Source organism: Terrapene carolina, unplaced genomic scaffold (genome assembly GCF_002925995.2).
Source record: "Terrapene carolina triunguis isolate 2854851 unplaced genomic scaffold, T_m_triunguis-2.0 Scaffold211, whole genome shotgun sequence".
NCBI classification, from domain to species: domain Eukaryota; kingdom Metazoa; phylum Chordata; order Testudines; family Emydidae; genus Terrapene; species Terrapene triunguis.
In genome coordinates this window covers 3,732,127-3,747,390 of record NW_020664562.1, presented here as the reverse complement: position 1 = coordinate 3,747,390, position 15,264 = coordinate 3,732,127, and the positions used below count along the sequence as shown (strand labels likewise).

Genomic DNA, 15,264 nt, shown 5'->3' with positions numbered 1-15,264 from the left:
GCAGCTCCCCGCCACAGCTCACCTCTGCTCCGCCTCCTCCCCGAGCACGCTGTCGCCGCTCCACTTCTCCCGCCTCCCAGGCTTGCGGCGCCAATCAGCTGTTTGGCGCCGCAAGCCTGGGAGGGAGAGAAGCAGAGCGGGGCGGCATGCTAAGGGGAAGAGGTGGAGCAGAGGTGAGCTGGGGCGGGGAGTTCCCTTGCGTGCCACCCTCCCCCCTTACTTGCTGCAGGAGGCCTTCCCCACGGCCCCGTACCCCAGCTCCCTCCGCCTAAATGCCGACGACGACCTGGGCGGCCGAAGATCAGGCCGCCGCGGTCGCCGCCGAAGGACCCGAAATGCCGCCCCCCAAATGCTAGCGCCCTAGGCGACCGCCTAGGTCACCTAATGGGTTGCACCGGCCCTGATCACGTCCTTAACTGTGCCTTGAGGTGGAAGAAACCCACTAATTGCCACATGAAAGAAATTTAAATCCTTCCTGCAACATATATGGATTAGATTAGAATAGGCTTTTTTTGTTCTATACAACTGAAATTCCCATGCCCTTTACAGGAGAATAATGGGCTGATCTTGTGAAGGCATATAGATTACTGAGGTCTGTGATTGTATTCAGGGAAGACATGGATAAAGGTGATATGTCTTATCTGATGTTTTGAATAGAGCGGGTTATCGAACTGATAAGGGGTTCTGTGTGGATCATATGCAGAAGGTTATGTTATATGCTGAGATCTCTGAACCATACCACGACGGAAAGTGTGGATGCAGTCTCCAGTGTCTACTTGGTAGATTTACAAGGTCATAACCCAGTATGACGTTTTCTATGATATAGTGTATAAGGTAGGTCTTTAGCCCACAGCTGAAAGTCAGAAGGAGGAGTGGACATTGGTCAGCAATAAAGGGGCAGAGTCAAAGTTAGTGCTGAAATCTTAACTGAATATGTCCTTTTTGCAGCTTTTCACCTGGATCGATCGGTCTTCAGCTGTCATTAAGACTGTGCCGATCACAACACATCCGCCATTCTTCTCGCATTCTTGCCTTTCTTCTCCATGTTCGTCCGAAATGTTTAACGTCATCTTCCCATCTTCTTGGAGGCTGACCAGGTGGTCTTTTCTGTTTTCGCGGGTACCACTCAGTAATGATTGCGGTCCACCTATTTTCCGTGAACCGTGCTATGTGGCCCGCCCATCGTATCTTATTATATCTGCTTTCCATGACAATATCTTTCACACCGCTGCGTTCTCTAATCATTTCATTTGAGATACGATCCAGAAGGGAAATTCCCAACATAGCTCGTTCCATTGTCGTTTCAGCTACCGACAGCCGCTGTTCTTCTCTCTTTGTCAGCTTTTAGTTTTTTAAAATAGAAAATGTTCTAATTTCCTGACTGCATTTACATTTGTTTTATACTCGTGAATCTGAAAAACCCATCTTTCCAACTTTATTTTATTCTAACAATATCACGCTAATGTTATTTTAAATGGGGTTACGAATACTGTAACTCTATTTCAGCAAAATATTTATCCTCGGAATTTTGGGGGTTTTTTAAAGAGAAGAAAAGTAAGTTTCTAAAACATTTCTATTCCTGATTATTTTTAAACATTATTTTTCATTTAATTTAAATGTTAATTTTCAAAATTAATTTTCTTGAAAAATGTTATTTAATAAAAGAATCACAAAACATGTTATTACCCTATATCCTTACAAATAAACAAATCCCTCTAATTTAAATGTGACAGTCAGTAAAAAGACATTGCCTTGCACATAAGACAATACAGATTTTTACATTGGTGCAATTGGCTTCATTACAGCCGTTCCATTCATGGCCTAGTGCATCACTCCAGAAGCTTTATTTGAGGGCTTAGGTGGGATTTAAATACTGCAGAGACATTGTGCAGGTCCTCTGCACAGGAGTGAATTTCACCTATACAGAAATATATATGGTAGCAGTGAGCTGGCGCCACAGAGTATCAGCAATACTAAGTCCTCCATTCAGCAAGGTACTTATGTATGCTCCTACCATTACGCACACGAGTAGTTTCATTGACCTTAAGGGCACTAACTAAATGCTGGAAGTAAGGCACATGCTTAAGTACCTTGCTGAAATTAGTGAGTTTAAACTAATACAGAATCTGCAGACTGTTTACTTGCAATTGAAATATAAGCTACATGAGCAGTAACGCGGCATTAATTTCCTTTATTTCAAAAGGAAAAAATCAGCATCTTAGGAATTAGAAATCTTACCATGAACATTAAGGTTAAAATACTTTTTGGCACTTCCGGCTATGTTCTCCACAACACAGACATACCTGCCGGTATCTGTTATTTGGGAATTTAGGATCTAAAAAAGAAAACAGGCTTCAGTAGAACTAATAAGAGGTCATTTACAATTAAAACTGCAAGATATGTACTGCTGATGTATTAGTATTATTATAGGGATAACAATAACCAGTGTCATGAACAGGTCAGCCTAGGGAAGTATGCACTCCTGCTACCCACACGGTACCTGCTCTGCCAACCTGCATGTTTCAATTGCCAGGAAAGTAGGCATCTTTCACATTTATTTTTAATTTTGTAGGAATTTAATGAAATCCTCTTAAAGGAGTTAAAAATAAAGGCCTGATTCTCCACACCATTTCACCATTTTAATATCTGTGTAAAGAACAGAGCTCAGAATCAGGCCTAACTTTGTAACTGTTCTACCAACACCTTCCACTTTTACCTGTAACATCCTTCCACCAGATAAAGACTTGTGTTGGTCGTCTTCTGCTAGGAGCTGGCCATCCTTTTGCCAACTTATGCTTGGAGCAGGGCTGCCAGTTGCCACACATTCCATCACTGTGGTCTTGTTCACAAGCACAGTGACCTCTTCAGGCAGATCAGCATCAGCTCCGTTAATGGATGGTGGCACTACATAGCATGCAAAGTGGAACAAGGAGATTGCTATATAATACTATATAAGCAGTGATTTCTTTGTGAAATTGCCAGAGGGATAGAGCCACACATAGATCTTGAATTTGCAGATTAAGGTAAAGAGAACTTCACAGTTAATTAGCGAACAATAATAAAATCCCAAGGAAAAATACAGCACCAGATTCACAGCTGGCATAAAGCAGCATAGCTCCAGGGACTGCAATGAAGCTACGGCTATTTACACCAGCCAGGGATCTGGTTCAGAATAGAGAAGAGGGGAAAATTAATTTTCCTGCTGGGAAGTTGAGTTTTTAGAGCTAGGACAAAGGAGGATTTCCAAGGCATTCCCCTCATCCTATTAATGAATCACTGGTTTTAGCAGTTTTAGAGTTGGAAAAAAACTGAGTACACTCAAAGCCAAGGCAAGAAGCACAAAGATTTCCCAGAGTATGTCTCTGACTGGATCATACAAGACTTAGACTTTGAAGCCATCCAACCCAACTTATGGAACATTCCTACAGACTGTTAGGAGTAACTCCAATGCAATTATATAGAAATTATCTAAAAATCTATAGCATTAACAGAGAACAATGCCAATGATATAGAATTCTATAGCAGGGATATATATTTTTATTACCTTTTATATGATCTTACTGAGCTATTCTATATAATGTAATCATTCTCTATTAATTTCGGTAGGACTTTTCCTTTAGGGTCTTTTGCCATAAAAAGTGAATTTGGAATTTTTAAAAATAAAAAATAATGCAAGATTAGCTCACAGAGCACATGGACATCATATTGAATGGAATCTTCTCCAGCTTCGTTTACAGCCACACATGTATATCTCCCCGCATCTTCTGCCTGAGCCCGTGGAATCTGTAACACTCTGCCTCCTGGAGGGAAAACACATTCAAGATTTCAATCTAAAATCAAGTGATTTCCATCACTCAAACATACCACATTCCTATGGAGACCTGAGTCAATGACGTCATGAATGACTGGGGGCAAAGAGCTGGGGATGTAATTTTCTCCCCATTGGTTTGTCTTGAATGATCACTTTCAGTTCTGGACTAATTAAAGCTTTTTGTTTCATAGTTGCTTTCTCTACATCCAGCTTGGTTTTAGTTGGAGGTTTATAATAAAATGTTGGCAAAGAATTAATTCCATTGGAAGGAATCTACATTCTTTGGAGACTTATCAGCAACAGAGTTGTTGATCAATCTAGAAGTGAAACTTTCCACAGTGAGCTAATAGAAAACTTTGTCATTGACTCCATTAGAGAAAGTATATCAAACTGTAGAATATTTGCTCTTTGGTAAACTATGCATGACTGGAAATTTTCACTCTCAGTGCTCAGTTATATGTGGTTTTACTCTTTGATTTTCTTCTTTATTTAAAATATTATCCCTTAACAAATTGGTGCAATTCCCTCCCTGCCCAGAGAAGAGAACAAATGTTGGAAATAATACAGATCTAGATTGTGGCTGGCCTCTGAACAGATAAGCAGAGATGGGGAGGGCACAAAGAGCCTTCCCACCTATAGGCCATATCGCCACCCTCTGCACAGAGGCCAGATAAAACTGCTGTCCTAAGTGCAGGAAGTACTCCCTACTAGTGCTCCCTGGAGCATGAGCTTCTCCAAAGGGATGGGTAGCAGGAGGCCATGGGCCTGATGCCAACCTGTCTGCATGAGGCAGGGGAGCTGATTAGCTAGGCAAGAAAGTGCATTCTGAAGCCTCTGAAGAGGTGCTGCAGCAAAGTGTGCTCTGAGGAGCTCTGGGACACATTGTATCACCCAGACAAAATCCCTTTTGGAGCTTCCTCTGGGATGATGTGTTTCTGCACAGCCCCTTACTCAAGGCTGTAGCTAAAGGGCACAATCAAGCCCACAGAATGTGAACAAATCACCTATTTGCAGGTTCCATAGGGACTGTTCCATTTTAGTGTTTCCATGGCTTTCACCATCGATGGAGAAATGTTACTACTCCAAATGTGATTGTTTTGTTAAAATGAAATGCAGAAGGAAATGTAACAACAACAGTGGATTGTAGGTGTTGTTCAATGTCTCTGTTGCATATTCACCTATATCTGTCAATCAGCATGTAATAGCTGAATGTCCATATTCGCGATCTGTTAAGGGATTATACTTTAAATAAAGAAGAGGGTGAAAAATCAAAAGCATATATAAAGTCTGAGCACTGGGAGTGAAAATTTCCAGTCAAGAAAAAATGGATTGAGAAGGATGCACATCCAAAATTAATTATTAGTAAATTGAGTACTTTGAAGATGAAAAATGCAATTGCCATGTAAGTGCTAAGTATTATCATTATTTATTAAGCTCATCAGGTGATCTGTTAAAATACCCACCTGGTAATATCAGTACTTTATCACTGGAGCTCAGAGGGTAGCCATCTTTATACCATGTGAGAACAGGAGGGGGCACAGCATTGGTCTCACAATACAGAGAAAGAGGATTGTTGACAATCACATCTTTGGTTTCTCCACCTCTGCCTGTATCTACTGTGTTACCAACTTCCCATGCTCTGGAAGGTTTTTGGAACCTAGGAGGAACTACATTCAGAGAGAAAGAAGAGGTTAGAGTTAGGATTTTATAGCAGAAATCCATATTTGGACAATCTAGTAACAAAAAAATACTGGAGTTGTTAAATAGCATCTTTAAGCTACGGCAAATAAGCATTCTAAATTAGATCCCATCACATCAGCCATGTACTCCATGCATGAAAATCCCAAGGCCCAGCAGCAGTGTGAACCTGGTCATGCAAACAGTTTAAGCACTACTGATTAATGTACTGGGCACTTCCTGTAGGTTAATGATTGACTAAACAGGAAGAACTGATTAAAAAAGAAAAGCCAGGAGAGGACATTACTCCAAGTTAACTCGAAGCTGTTTGGGACAAGTATTGTGTTTATCCAAGATTTTCATAAGTGACTAGTGATTCTGGATGTCCAATCTGAGACATCTTAAAGGCACCTGATTTTTTTAAGAAAAATAATTTTTAGAAGTGCCTTATTGTTTTACCCATCATCACTGCTCTTACAGCTAGTATGGGCAAATTAATAGGTTTTCTTTTTCCTGCAACCTTTGTTCAGGCAAAACTTCCTGTGAAATAAAATTTGGTGAACTATTACACAAGAAATCAACCTAGATGCCAGAGCATAGGCTAGCACACAGGCATGGGAATGAGGAGACCTCATATCTAGATGTAGCTCTGCCAACCACTAGCTGTATGGCCTTGGGTAAGTCACTTAACTATCAGTGCTCATCTTCCCCCTCTGTAAATGGAAATATTTGACACTTTCCTTTCTTTGTAAATAGATTTTAAGATGAAAAGTGCCAAGTATGTTTTCTCTCTCTTATGCTAAGCAAGTTATAAAAACATTTTTAAAATGAGTTTTTGGAGCTTTTTTGTGTATGCATACAGTGCCTAGCACAATGGGGCTGCAGACTGGGACCATTAGTGCTGCTAGGTGCTGTAGGGAGAAACTTAATATTGATGCAAAAAATGATATTAATAAAATGATTATAATTTTTTTAGATTTTTACAAACTTGTTTGTACCTTTACTGAATAGAAAATATAACTACAAGAATGTCATAGCCAGGATGCTTGGGAATATAACAATACATATGTTTAGATGGTTTTGTTACAAAACATTTAATCTAATCAAAGAAATACCAGAAGGCTTCTGCTCCTGTCTCCCAAGGACAAGCAAACCTCAAGAAGAGAAACCACTTAAAACATTCATTCTAAAAAGGAACGTGGGGTGTGTTATCAGAGTCATAAATCTAGGTTGTAAAGTAGCCATACTAATGCCTTTTCTTTTCAAAGGAAAAACTTTGCTTGTGTTTTTGAAACGCCAGGAAAAAAACATGTGTAGTTGGAAATATTTTAAACTTTTGTTTACTTCTTAAATGTTGAAATGACAAACACCTTTGTGAAAGCCATGCTTGCAAATACATTAGCTAAATGCAAAGCTCCAAATATAACTCCTTAAGTCATTGCTATGTAAATAGTAAAATGCTTTAAGTACAACCTAGTATCTAATGACCTTGCTAAACTGACTACTACTACTACTACTAAGAAGCCACTTAAGTGTAGAATATTTACATTAATGGGGAATTAAATAATTACTGGCAATGCACAAGCAAATCCTCACTGAACTCAGGAAGACAAAAAAATTATAGTTACAAAAATCTTCAATGTAGAATCAACAACTTAAGCTAAAGACTTTCTAAGAGTAATTGAACTTTAAAAGACTGTTTTGAGAACTGAAAACCTTGATATAAAGAACAGGAGTGTTGATGGACTTGTTGAAAACAGAATTTCTTTTCTGTCAAACTCTAATAAAAATGAAAGAATATTTAAGAGAATGGACTGAATAAAATGAAAGAGTTGATGTCTGATGCTGTCCGGCTACAAGAAGAACAAAGGCAATTAAAGAAATATTACATAAAGAAATGTTACGGTCCTAGGGCCGGTTTTGTTCAACATCTTATTTAATGATCTGGATGATGGGATAGATTGCACCCTCAGCAAGTTCACGGATGACACTAAGCTGGGGGGAGAGGTAAATACACTGGAGGGTAGGGATAGGTCCAGAGTGACCTAGACAAACTGGAGGATTGGGCCAAAAGAAATCTGATGAGGTTCAACAAGGACAAGTGCAGAGTCCTGCACTTAGACGGAAGAATCCCATGCACTGCTACAGGCTGGAGACTGACTGGCTAAGCAGCAGTTCTGCAGAAAAGGACCTGGGGATTACAGTTGATGAGAAGCTGGATATGAGTCAGCAGTGTACCCTTGTTGCCAAGAAGGCTAACGGCATATTGGGCTGCATTGTAGGAGCATTGCTAGCAGATCGAGGGAAGTAATTATTCCCCTCTATTCGGCACTGGTGAGACCACATCTGGAGTATTGCGTCCAGTTTTGGGCCCCCCACTACAGAAAGGATGTGGACAAATTGGAGAGAGTCCAGAGGAGGCAACAAAAATGATCAGGGGGCTGGGGTACATGACTTACGAGGAGAGACTGAGGGAACTGGGCTTGTTTAGTCTGCAGAAGAGAAGAGTGAGGGGGGTTTTGATAGCAGCCTTCAACTACCTGAAGGGGGGTTCCAAAGAAGATGGAGCTCAGCTGTTCTCAGTGGTGGCAGAACAAGGAGCAATCGTCTCAAGTTGCAGTGGGGGAGTTCTAGGTTTCACTAGGAGGGTGGTGAAACACTGGAATGGGTTACCTAGAGAGGTGGTAGAATCTCCATCCTTAGAGGTTTTTAAGGCTCGGCTTGACAAAGCTCTGGCTGGGATGATTTAGTTGGTGTTGGTCCTCCTTTGAGCAGGGGGTTGGACTAGATGACCTCCTGAGGTCTCTTCCAACCCTAATCTTCTATAATTCTATGATATTCATAAGGTGAAGAGGCTTCCCAGGGCTACCTATGAAGTCATGGAGCCAATGAAAGAACCCACTTGAATCTAAACAAGCCCGAAAGAGGTGTGTTTTCCTCTAATTTTGTGAATAGGAAGGAGAAGGATATAAGAAATTCTGAAGTGAGCACCACATGCACACACACACCTGCTAAGAGAGCAGCACTCCATAACTAATCCTGTCTCTCTCAACAAGCCAACTTCCCAGACAGACAGGAAAAGTAGAGAAGACTCAAAAAGAAACCAACGCAAGGAAAACCTGCGCAAACTTCAACATAGATTGGTGAGAGAAAGTTAACTAAGATAATGGCAAGGAATTAGATTTAAAACTCTTATAATGAGTTTACTGGAATATTGAAATGCTGTAGAACTTAAAAGACTAACAGTTTCTCCTGTTAATCATCAAATGGTTATACCATATATTCCTGGAAAGGAGACAGAGGCTAAACATTTAATAGTGGGATTTAAGATCCTTGATATTTATAATTGGTCTGTATTAAGGCAGCTCTTTACATAGCTTCTTCTAAGTACTAGTTTAAATATTTAGTAAAGATTTAGTTTAGATCACTTACTTTCCCCAACTATTTATGTATGGCAAATTAACTTGTTTAAGGGCAACTGAAGCCTGTCTAGTTATTACTAACCTAAACAGTATAGAAGTATTTAATAAGGGGACTAGATTAAATGACCTTTCCAATTCCTTTTAACTCTATCATTCTATGATACCTAAACTGAATACACAATAATTCTGGGAAACAATATACTATACTCTGGTCTTAATTTACCAAGAGAAAGTGACCCACCAAAGGTGGGTTCATTCACAAGGGTGTAATCTATTCTCCACAGGGTTAAAAGCTCTCCACAGAAAGGCATACAGAAGAGATTGTAATGGAAGTAACTAGTTTATCACTTGTACTCTGTCATGTGTTGTTTTGTTTAATGATTTATTTTTCTTTAATAATACAATAGCCGTGGTTAATAATTGCGATTAATTTGCTTGGTCTTGATCAAGTGTCCCCTAAGGCAGGGGTTCTCAACCTTTTTCTTTCTGAGACCCCCCTACCCTTCCAACATGCTATAAAAATTCCATGGCTCACCTGTGTCACAGCTACTGTTTTTCTGCATATCCAGTAGATTAAACACCCAGTGTTAGTGGGTAGCAAGCAGGGCAATTGCCCAATGCCCCACGGGCACCCATGCACCATGCCCCAGGGGCTCCCATGAAGCTAAGTTGCTCAGGTTTCAGCTTCAAGCCCTGTGTGATGGGGCTCAGGCTTCGGCTTTCTGCCCTGGGCCCCGGTGAGTCTAACACCAGCCCTTCTCTGATTTATTTTAGTGGACCCCCTGAAACCTGCTCACAGCCCCCACTGGGCCCCAGACGCTGGTTGAGAACTGCTGCCGTAAGGTATGTAAAAGAATCAGTGTGTCTAAACCGTAGGAGCCACACCCCTGAGTTGACAGAAACAAGTAGTAGACCTGGCCTACCATTTCTCGTTTCTCTGGACTAAATATTTTTTGTAATTTTTAAAATAAAATTAGTTGGCATCCAACAATTGAAAACTACCCCCTTCCACTCCACAATAAAATATAATGCATTAAAAAGTTAACAAGCATATACATTTTCAAAACACTTTGTAGATGAGATGGTTGATCTTCCTTTCACTTACATCAATGTAATTCTGTTGGTTTCAGGTTTACACCAGTGTAAGTTAGAGAAGAAAATATAAATTTAATAAAGAGCTCATACTTAAAATATTTTCTCTTACTAAATACCTAAAAAATTAGAGCAAGCAGGTCAAATTACCCTTGGTCTAGACTGATCCAATGGGGGAGAAAAAGAAGAGTATAAACAATTTCAGTGCTCCAAAACAAATATTACAAGAAAATGACTCACATTGACAGAATAGGAGAATTTTATTATTTGAACTTTGTTTCCCTCTTTACCTTGTATGTTCACATCAAATTCTATTTCATCCTCTCCAGCAACATTGGATGCCAAACATGCGTAACGACCAGTGTCTGATACCTGAGCTTCCTTTATCTGCAGAGTCCGGCCACTGGCTTGGATGGTAACATGAGCATCTGGTTTAATAGGCTGTGATTTAATTTAAATAAATTTATAAGTATTAAATAAAATAAATACTTGAAGTATTAAGAATCATGAAAGTAATCTGACGGTACAGCCTTTTTGCTCTAATATGCCAGTCAAATTACTTACTCCTACCTTGACATGACTACTTGACAAGCATTTGAAAGCAAGTTGGGAATAAGAAAACATGTTCGTTTAAACTCATCTCTTTCCTTTTTGATTGCCTTGGCTTTGCCAAGAGTAACAGAAAAACATATCTATTATTATTGTTCCCAATAACATTAGGAATCACACTCCAGCCAGTAGGCCTGATCCTGTGAGATGCTCAGCATCTCCTGAATGTGCTCAGCCTATTAATGTGCCTATGGCCTAGAATATAGCAAAAAGTCACATTACCATGATACTAAGCTTCCAGTCTAATGAAATATATGTGATAAATGTAAGTGAAGAAACTTAATGGGAAAGGAGCCCTTTACGGTAATAAAAAGTTATTAACAAAGAAAAACATCTACTCTTTCCAAGCAGATGACTTAGATTATTTTATTTTAAAATGCAGTTAATCTGAAGAATGACTCTATAAAGATAATGTTGTGGTGCCCCCACTTCATTCCCTTTCAACACCTTTTGTACTCAGGGTCTCATTGTTTTCCCAAAATCTGCACATGAAGGATGACTTTTGGAAGATCAGCTGCTTCTGGGGCATTGTCACCTCTTCCCAGAACCCAGTGGAGGGTTCTCTGCAAGTTCTAGAGAACCAGGGTGTGGAGGGGCAAGGCCAGGCTGGCAAAGGGAGGAGGACTGAGGGTGGGACCAGGATGTTATGCCTCTTTCCAGCACAAGCCTTGTGGGGAATCTGCGCAAGAGGTAATACAGCCTGGGGGTATATTACCTTCTGTGCAATGACCACTCAATACTAAGGAACAGGCAGTCTCAGGCAGAGGAAGTCTGGCAGCACTGTCCCACCTGCTCTGCAACTGAACCAGAGGGAGAAGTAGGAGCTCTAGTGCCAGTGTGCAGAGGGACCTGGCCTATTGCAGATTCCCTGAGATCCATAAAATTGTGGGGTGGTACCACTGTCCATAATATTGGGGGTAGGGGAAGGAAGACAACACCAGGGAGGCATTGATTTCAGTGGTGCAGGATCAGGAGCCATGTGTGCACCTATGGTGCTATACAAATGTTGATTAAAAATGATGATAAATATTCAACTGCTTCTGTAAGAAAACCACCCATTAAAAGGAATTAAATTTGTGACTGACCTGTCCATCCTTATACCAGCTGATGGCAGCAGCAGGAATCGCATGAACTTCACACTCCAGAGTAAGGCTGTTGTTTATTTTGATCTTCACTTCTTTAGGAGAGAAACCCATCCCTGAGATGTCTCCTTTGTTAATAACGGGTGGAACTGCACAAAAACAAACATCCCAAGGAAGTGAAAGAGATTTCCCTGACTGAATTAACATGTTATACATCATTTAAAATGAACCAGACATAGGGAAACCAAGTACAATAACCTTAGAGTAAAAAAATACATTCCTTTGTGATCCTGTTCTCTTAGCACCACAGCTGAGTTATTACAAAACAGCAGTGCTTAACTTTTTGGTGAAAGTGCACCAGACTACATCCTTGACTGTCCCACTCTACCATGTACCTGGCTTTCATGCTTACCTACTATTTAATCAAAAATAATAAAAATTAAAGCCAGTATTTTCAAAAACATGCCTAAAGTTAGGCTTTTGAATCCTTAATTAGTAGAGCTGGTCAAAACTCAGAATATTCTTTCCATGGGAAATTCTGACATTTTGAAATTTGTTGTCATTCAGATTCAGAATTTTGAAATTTGCCACAAAATGAAATTTTGGGGGGAGAAAATGAGTTTTGGGTCAATGAAAACATTTTGTTTCAATTTTGACTTGACATTTAAAAAAATATAATTTATAATATAAAATAAATTTCTACATTCCCACAGAAAGTTTTGATTTTGATGAACTGTTATTTTCTGGTGGAAAAACATTCCACTGAAAAGTTTTTGACCAGCTCTAATCTAAATGAGTGGCAGCTCCAAGTGAAGCTCTATTTCAGGGGTCGGCAACCTTTGGCACGTGGCTCGCCAGGGTAAGCACCCTGGCGGGCCTGACCAGTTTGTTTACCTGCTGAGTCTGCAGGTTGGGTGGATCATGGCGCCCACTGGCCGTGATTCACCGCTCCAGGCCAACAGGGGCTGCAGGAAGCGGCGCGGGCCGAGGGATGTGCTGGCCGTGGCTTCCCGCGGCCCCCATTGGCCAGGAGCAGCAAACTGCGGCCAGTGGGAGCCATGATCCGCCCAACCTACGGACGCAGCAGGTAAACAAACTGGCCAGGCCCGCCAGGGTGCTTACCCTGGCGAGCCGCATGCCAAAGGTTGCCGATCCCTGCTCTATTTCTTTTCAGTGTCACTGTACAGCCTTTCTTAAATGGTGAGCTCTCTAGCACAGAGACCATCTTTACAGTATGGTATACAGAGCCTAGCTAGCCCAATGGGACCACAATCCCTGACTGGGTCCTCTAGGTACTTCTCTAATTCAAATAAACAATACTAATCATCAATAATAAATAATAAAGTTACAAGACTGGGCTGGGAACAGCCTAAACTCCTTTTCAGTTTAGAGCACTAACCAGTGAATGAGAGATGGGAAGCAATGTTTAACTAGGGGCCCCAGCAAAGAGTCTCAGCATTAAAATAGAGTGAGACACTTAGAATACTGGCCCCAAGAGTCTGAAGTACCAGTACTGGTATAGTTACTAGGGATGGTGAAATCACTGTTGTAAGGAACAATCAGAAAGAATCAAAAGTGCTGACAGGAAACCTTGCATGGGAAGGGATGAACTTGGTGGCATTTTACTTCAAAATATAATAGTGTCTGGTTTTACCTCACTCAAGTAAAAACTTCCCATTAGATATTAGGTTCTACTTTTTAAAAATAGCTCTGGAGCCTGTGGGCTTTTACAGATCTTCAGCTGTGCAGTATCCATCTGACCTGAAAGCCCAACAAACGTTTCAGCAGAAAGAGAAGTGCATCATCTCTACATCTTCCCCTGGGCTTGCAAAGCCTACAGTAACCTCAAGTGAATGCTTGTAAATTGTGTCATACAAATCTTCCTGATGTCTTTCAAGATGGTGGGCATGATTTGTATTAATGAAAGTGTTAGCTGGATAGAGTGAGTACCTGCTGGTTCAGAAACGCTAGTGAGCAGCAGAGTGGGTAAAACTGTAAAGAAAAAATGGAGGAATGAGAAAAAATTAAAATGTATTCCATTGTTATAACAAACTTACTGTAGATTTTCACTTCATAGTGTTTCAGTGTTTCCCCAGCTTCATTTGTGGCTATGCAGGTGTATCTACCAGCACTGTCCTCCTGTGCATTTAGAATCTGCAGAGTTCGCCCTCCTGCAGAAAGATTATATTATTCACTAGCATTAGCACCATACTCCTGATCCTCAGGTTATTAATGTTTTCTGCAGTCATACTTTCAACCCTGAGAGCTAAATTCTTCTCTTGGATGTGCATGCACAACTCACATTGAACTCAGAAGGAATTGCACATGTATAATTTAGGTCAGGATGTGACACTATGTAATAATGAATGTACAGTATCTGAATTGGGTATGGGCTCACTCTCTCCTTGACTAGATATGTGTCATAGTTCCTATGAAAAGTGTTAAAGCAGTTCTGGACATGAATTGATTTATGGTCCTGTGCTTTGTCTGAATAATTGTGCTTCACCTTCTCTTTTCTGTGAACAAGTAAAAATGCATTAATTCTACATATAGCGCTGGATCTGAGGCACTGTACTGTAGTTTAGTTGCAGCCCTGTACTTCAAGTGAAAAGATGCTCAGTGTGGAGAATAGAGAAAAGATAACACTCTTATGTGAAATGTTGTGAATATTAGTGAATCAACAGGATTTGAGGCTCCAGATATGCAATTCACTCAAATTGCCTGTACTCTTCAGCATGCATCAGTTTCCTTCTCACAAATTCATGCTTACTCGTGATTTATACTCACTCCATTCTCAAAGCACAACCCCAATTTTAACTGGCTAAAACTCCCTTCAGCCGGCATTCTTAGGAACTGTCCCCCAGTGAAGTCATTTAATTCCCACATACTACTAATGCTCACATTTCCTCCCACAGGTGCAAAATTACCAGTAGCAAAGTGTAACAAAAGTGTAACATTCATTTTCATTATATTACCTATAATCTTACCAGAAAAACTTTTCCTTATTTCATATGTCCACAAAGGGCTAGACAAGAGATAATCCAACAAAAGGACAATTATTTTTTTACTTTCTTGATGGCAAGCTACTAATGAGCTATAAAAAATGCTACAGTAGAACCTCAGAGTTATGAATACCTTTAGAACAGAGGTTGTTTGTTACTCTGAAATGTTCATAACGCTGAACAAAATGTTATGGTTGTTCTTTTAAAAGTTTACAACTGAACATTGACTTAATACAGCTTTGAAACTTTACTATGCAGAAGAAAAATGCCGCTCTCTCTATTTGTTAGTACTTTACATTTAACACAGTACTGTACTGTATTTGCTTGCTCTTTTTTTCTTTCTTTCTTTCTTTTTGGGGGGGGGGGGGGGGTGGGGTCTCTGCTGCTGCCTGATTGTGTACTTCTGGTTCCAACTGAGGTGTGTGGTTGACTGGTCAGTTCGTAACTCTGGTGTTCGTAACTCTGAGGTTCTACTGTATCTTATTTATTTAGCTTTTCTGTTTGTGCTGTCTATCTTCACTTCCTCTCCAGTTATACCCCCCTATTTTTGAAGTGTTCCCATTATTTTC

The 15,264-nt window shown here is 40.3% G+C and overlaps 1 protein-coding gene across 1 annotated transcript in view; it reads right to left on the bottom strand.

Annotated features, from left to right (window-relative positions):
- The window catches only part of LOC113407339 (hemicentin-1-like), a 344,382-nt gene that overhangs the window by 78,342 nt on the left and 250,776 nt on the right, over nucleotides 1–15,264 (bottom strand). The window contains exons 48-54 of the mRNA XM_026655742.1: nucleotides 13,751–13,864; nucleotides 11,697–11,842; nucleotides 10,293–10,443; nucleotides 5,275–5,478; nucleotides 3,687–3,800; nucleotides 2,717–2,904; nucleotides 2,239–2,335 (exon numbers count right to left, since the gene is read on the bottom strand). Of these exons, the coding sequence (XP_026511527.1) occupies nucleotides 2,239–2,335; nucleotides 2,717–2,904; nucleotides 3,687–3,800; nucleotides 5,275–5,478; nucleotides 10,293–10,443; nucleotides 11,697–11,842; nucleotides 13,751–13,864 (1,014 nt within the window). The remainder of the gene's footprint in view (nucleotides 1–2,238; nucleotides 2,336–2,716; nucleotides 2,905–3,686; nucleotides 3,801–5,274; nucleotides 5,479–10,292; nucleotides 10,444–11,696; nucleotides 11,843–13,750; nucleotides 13,865–15,264) is intronic.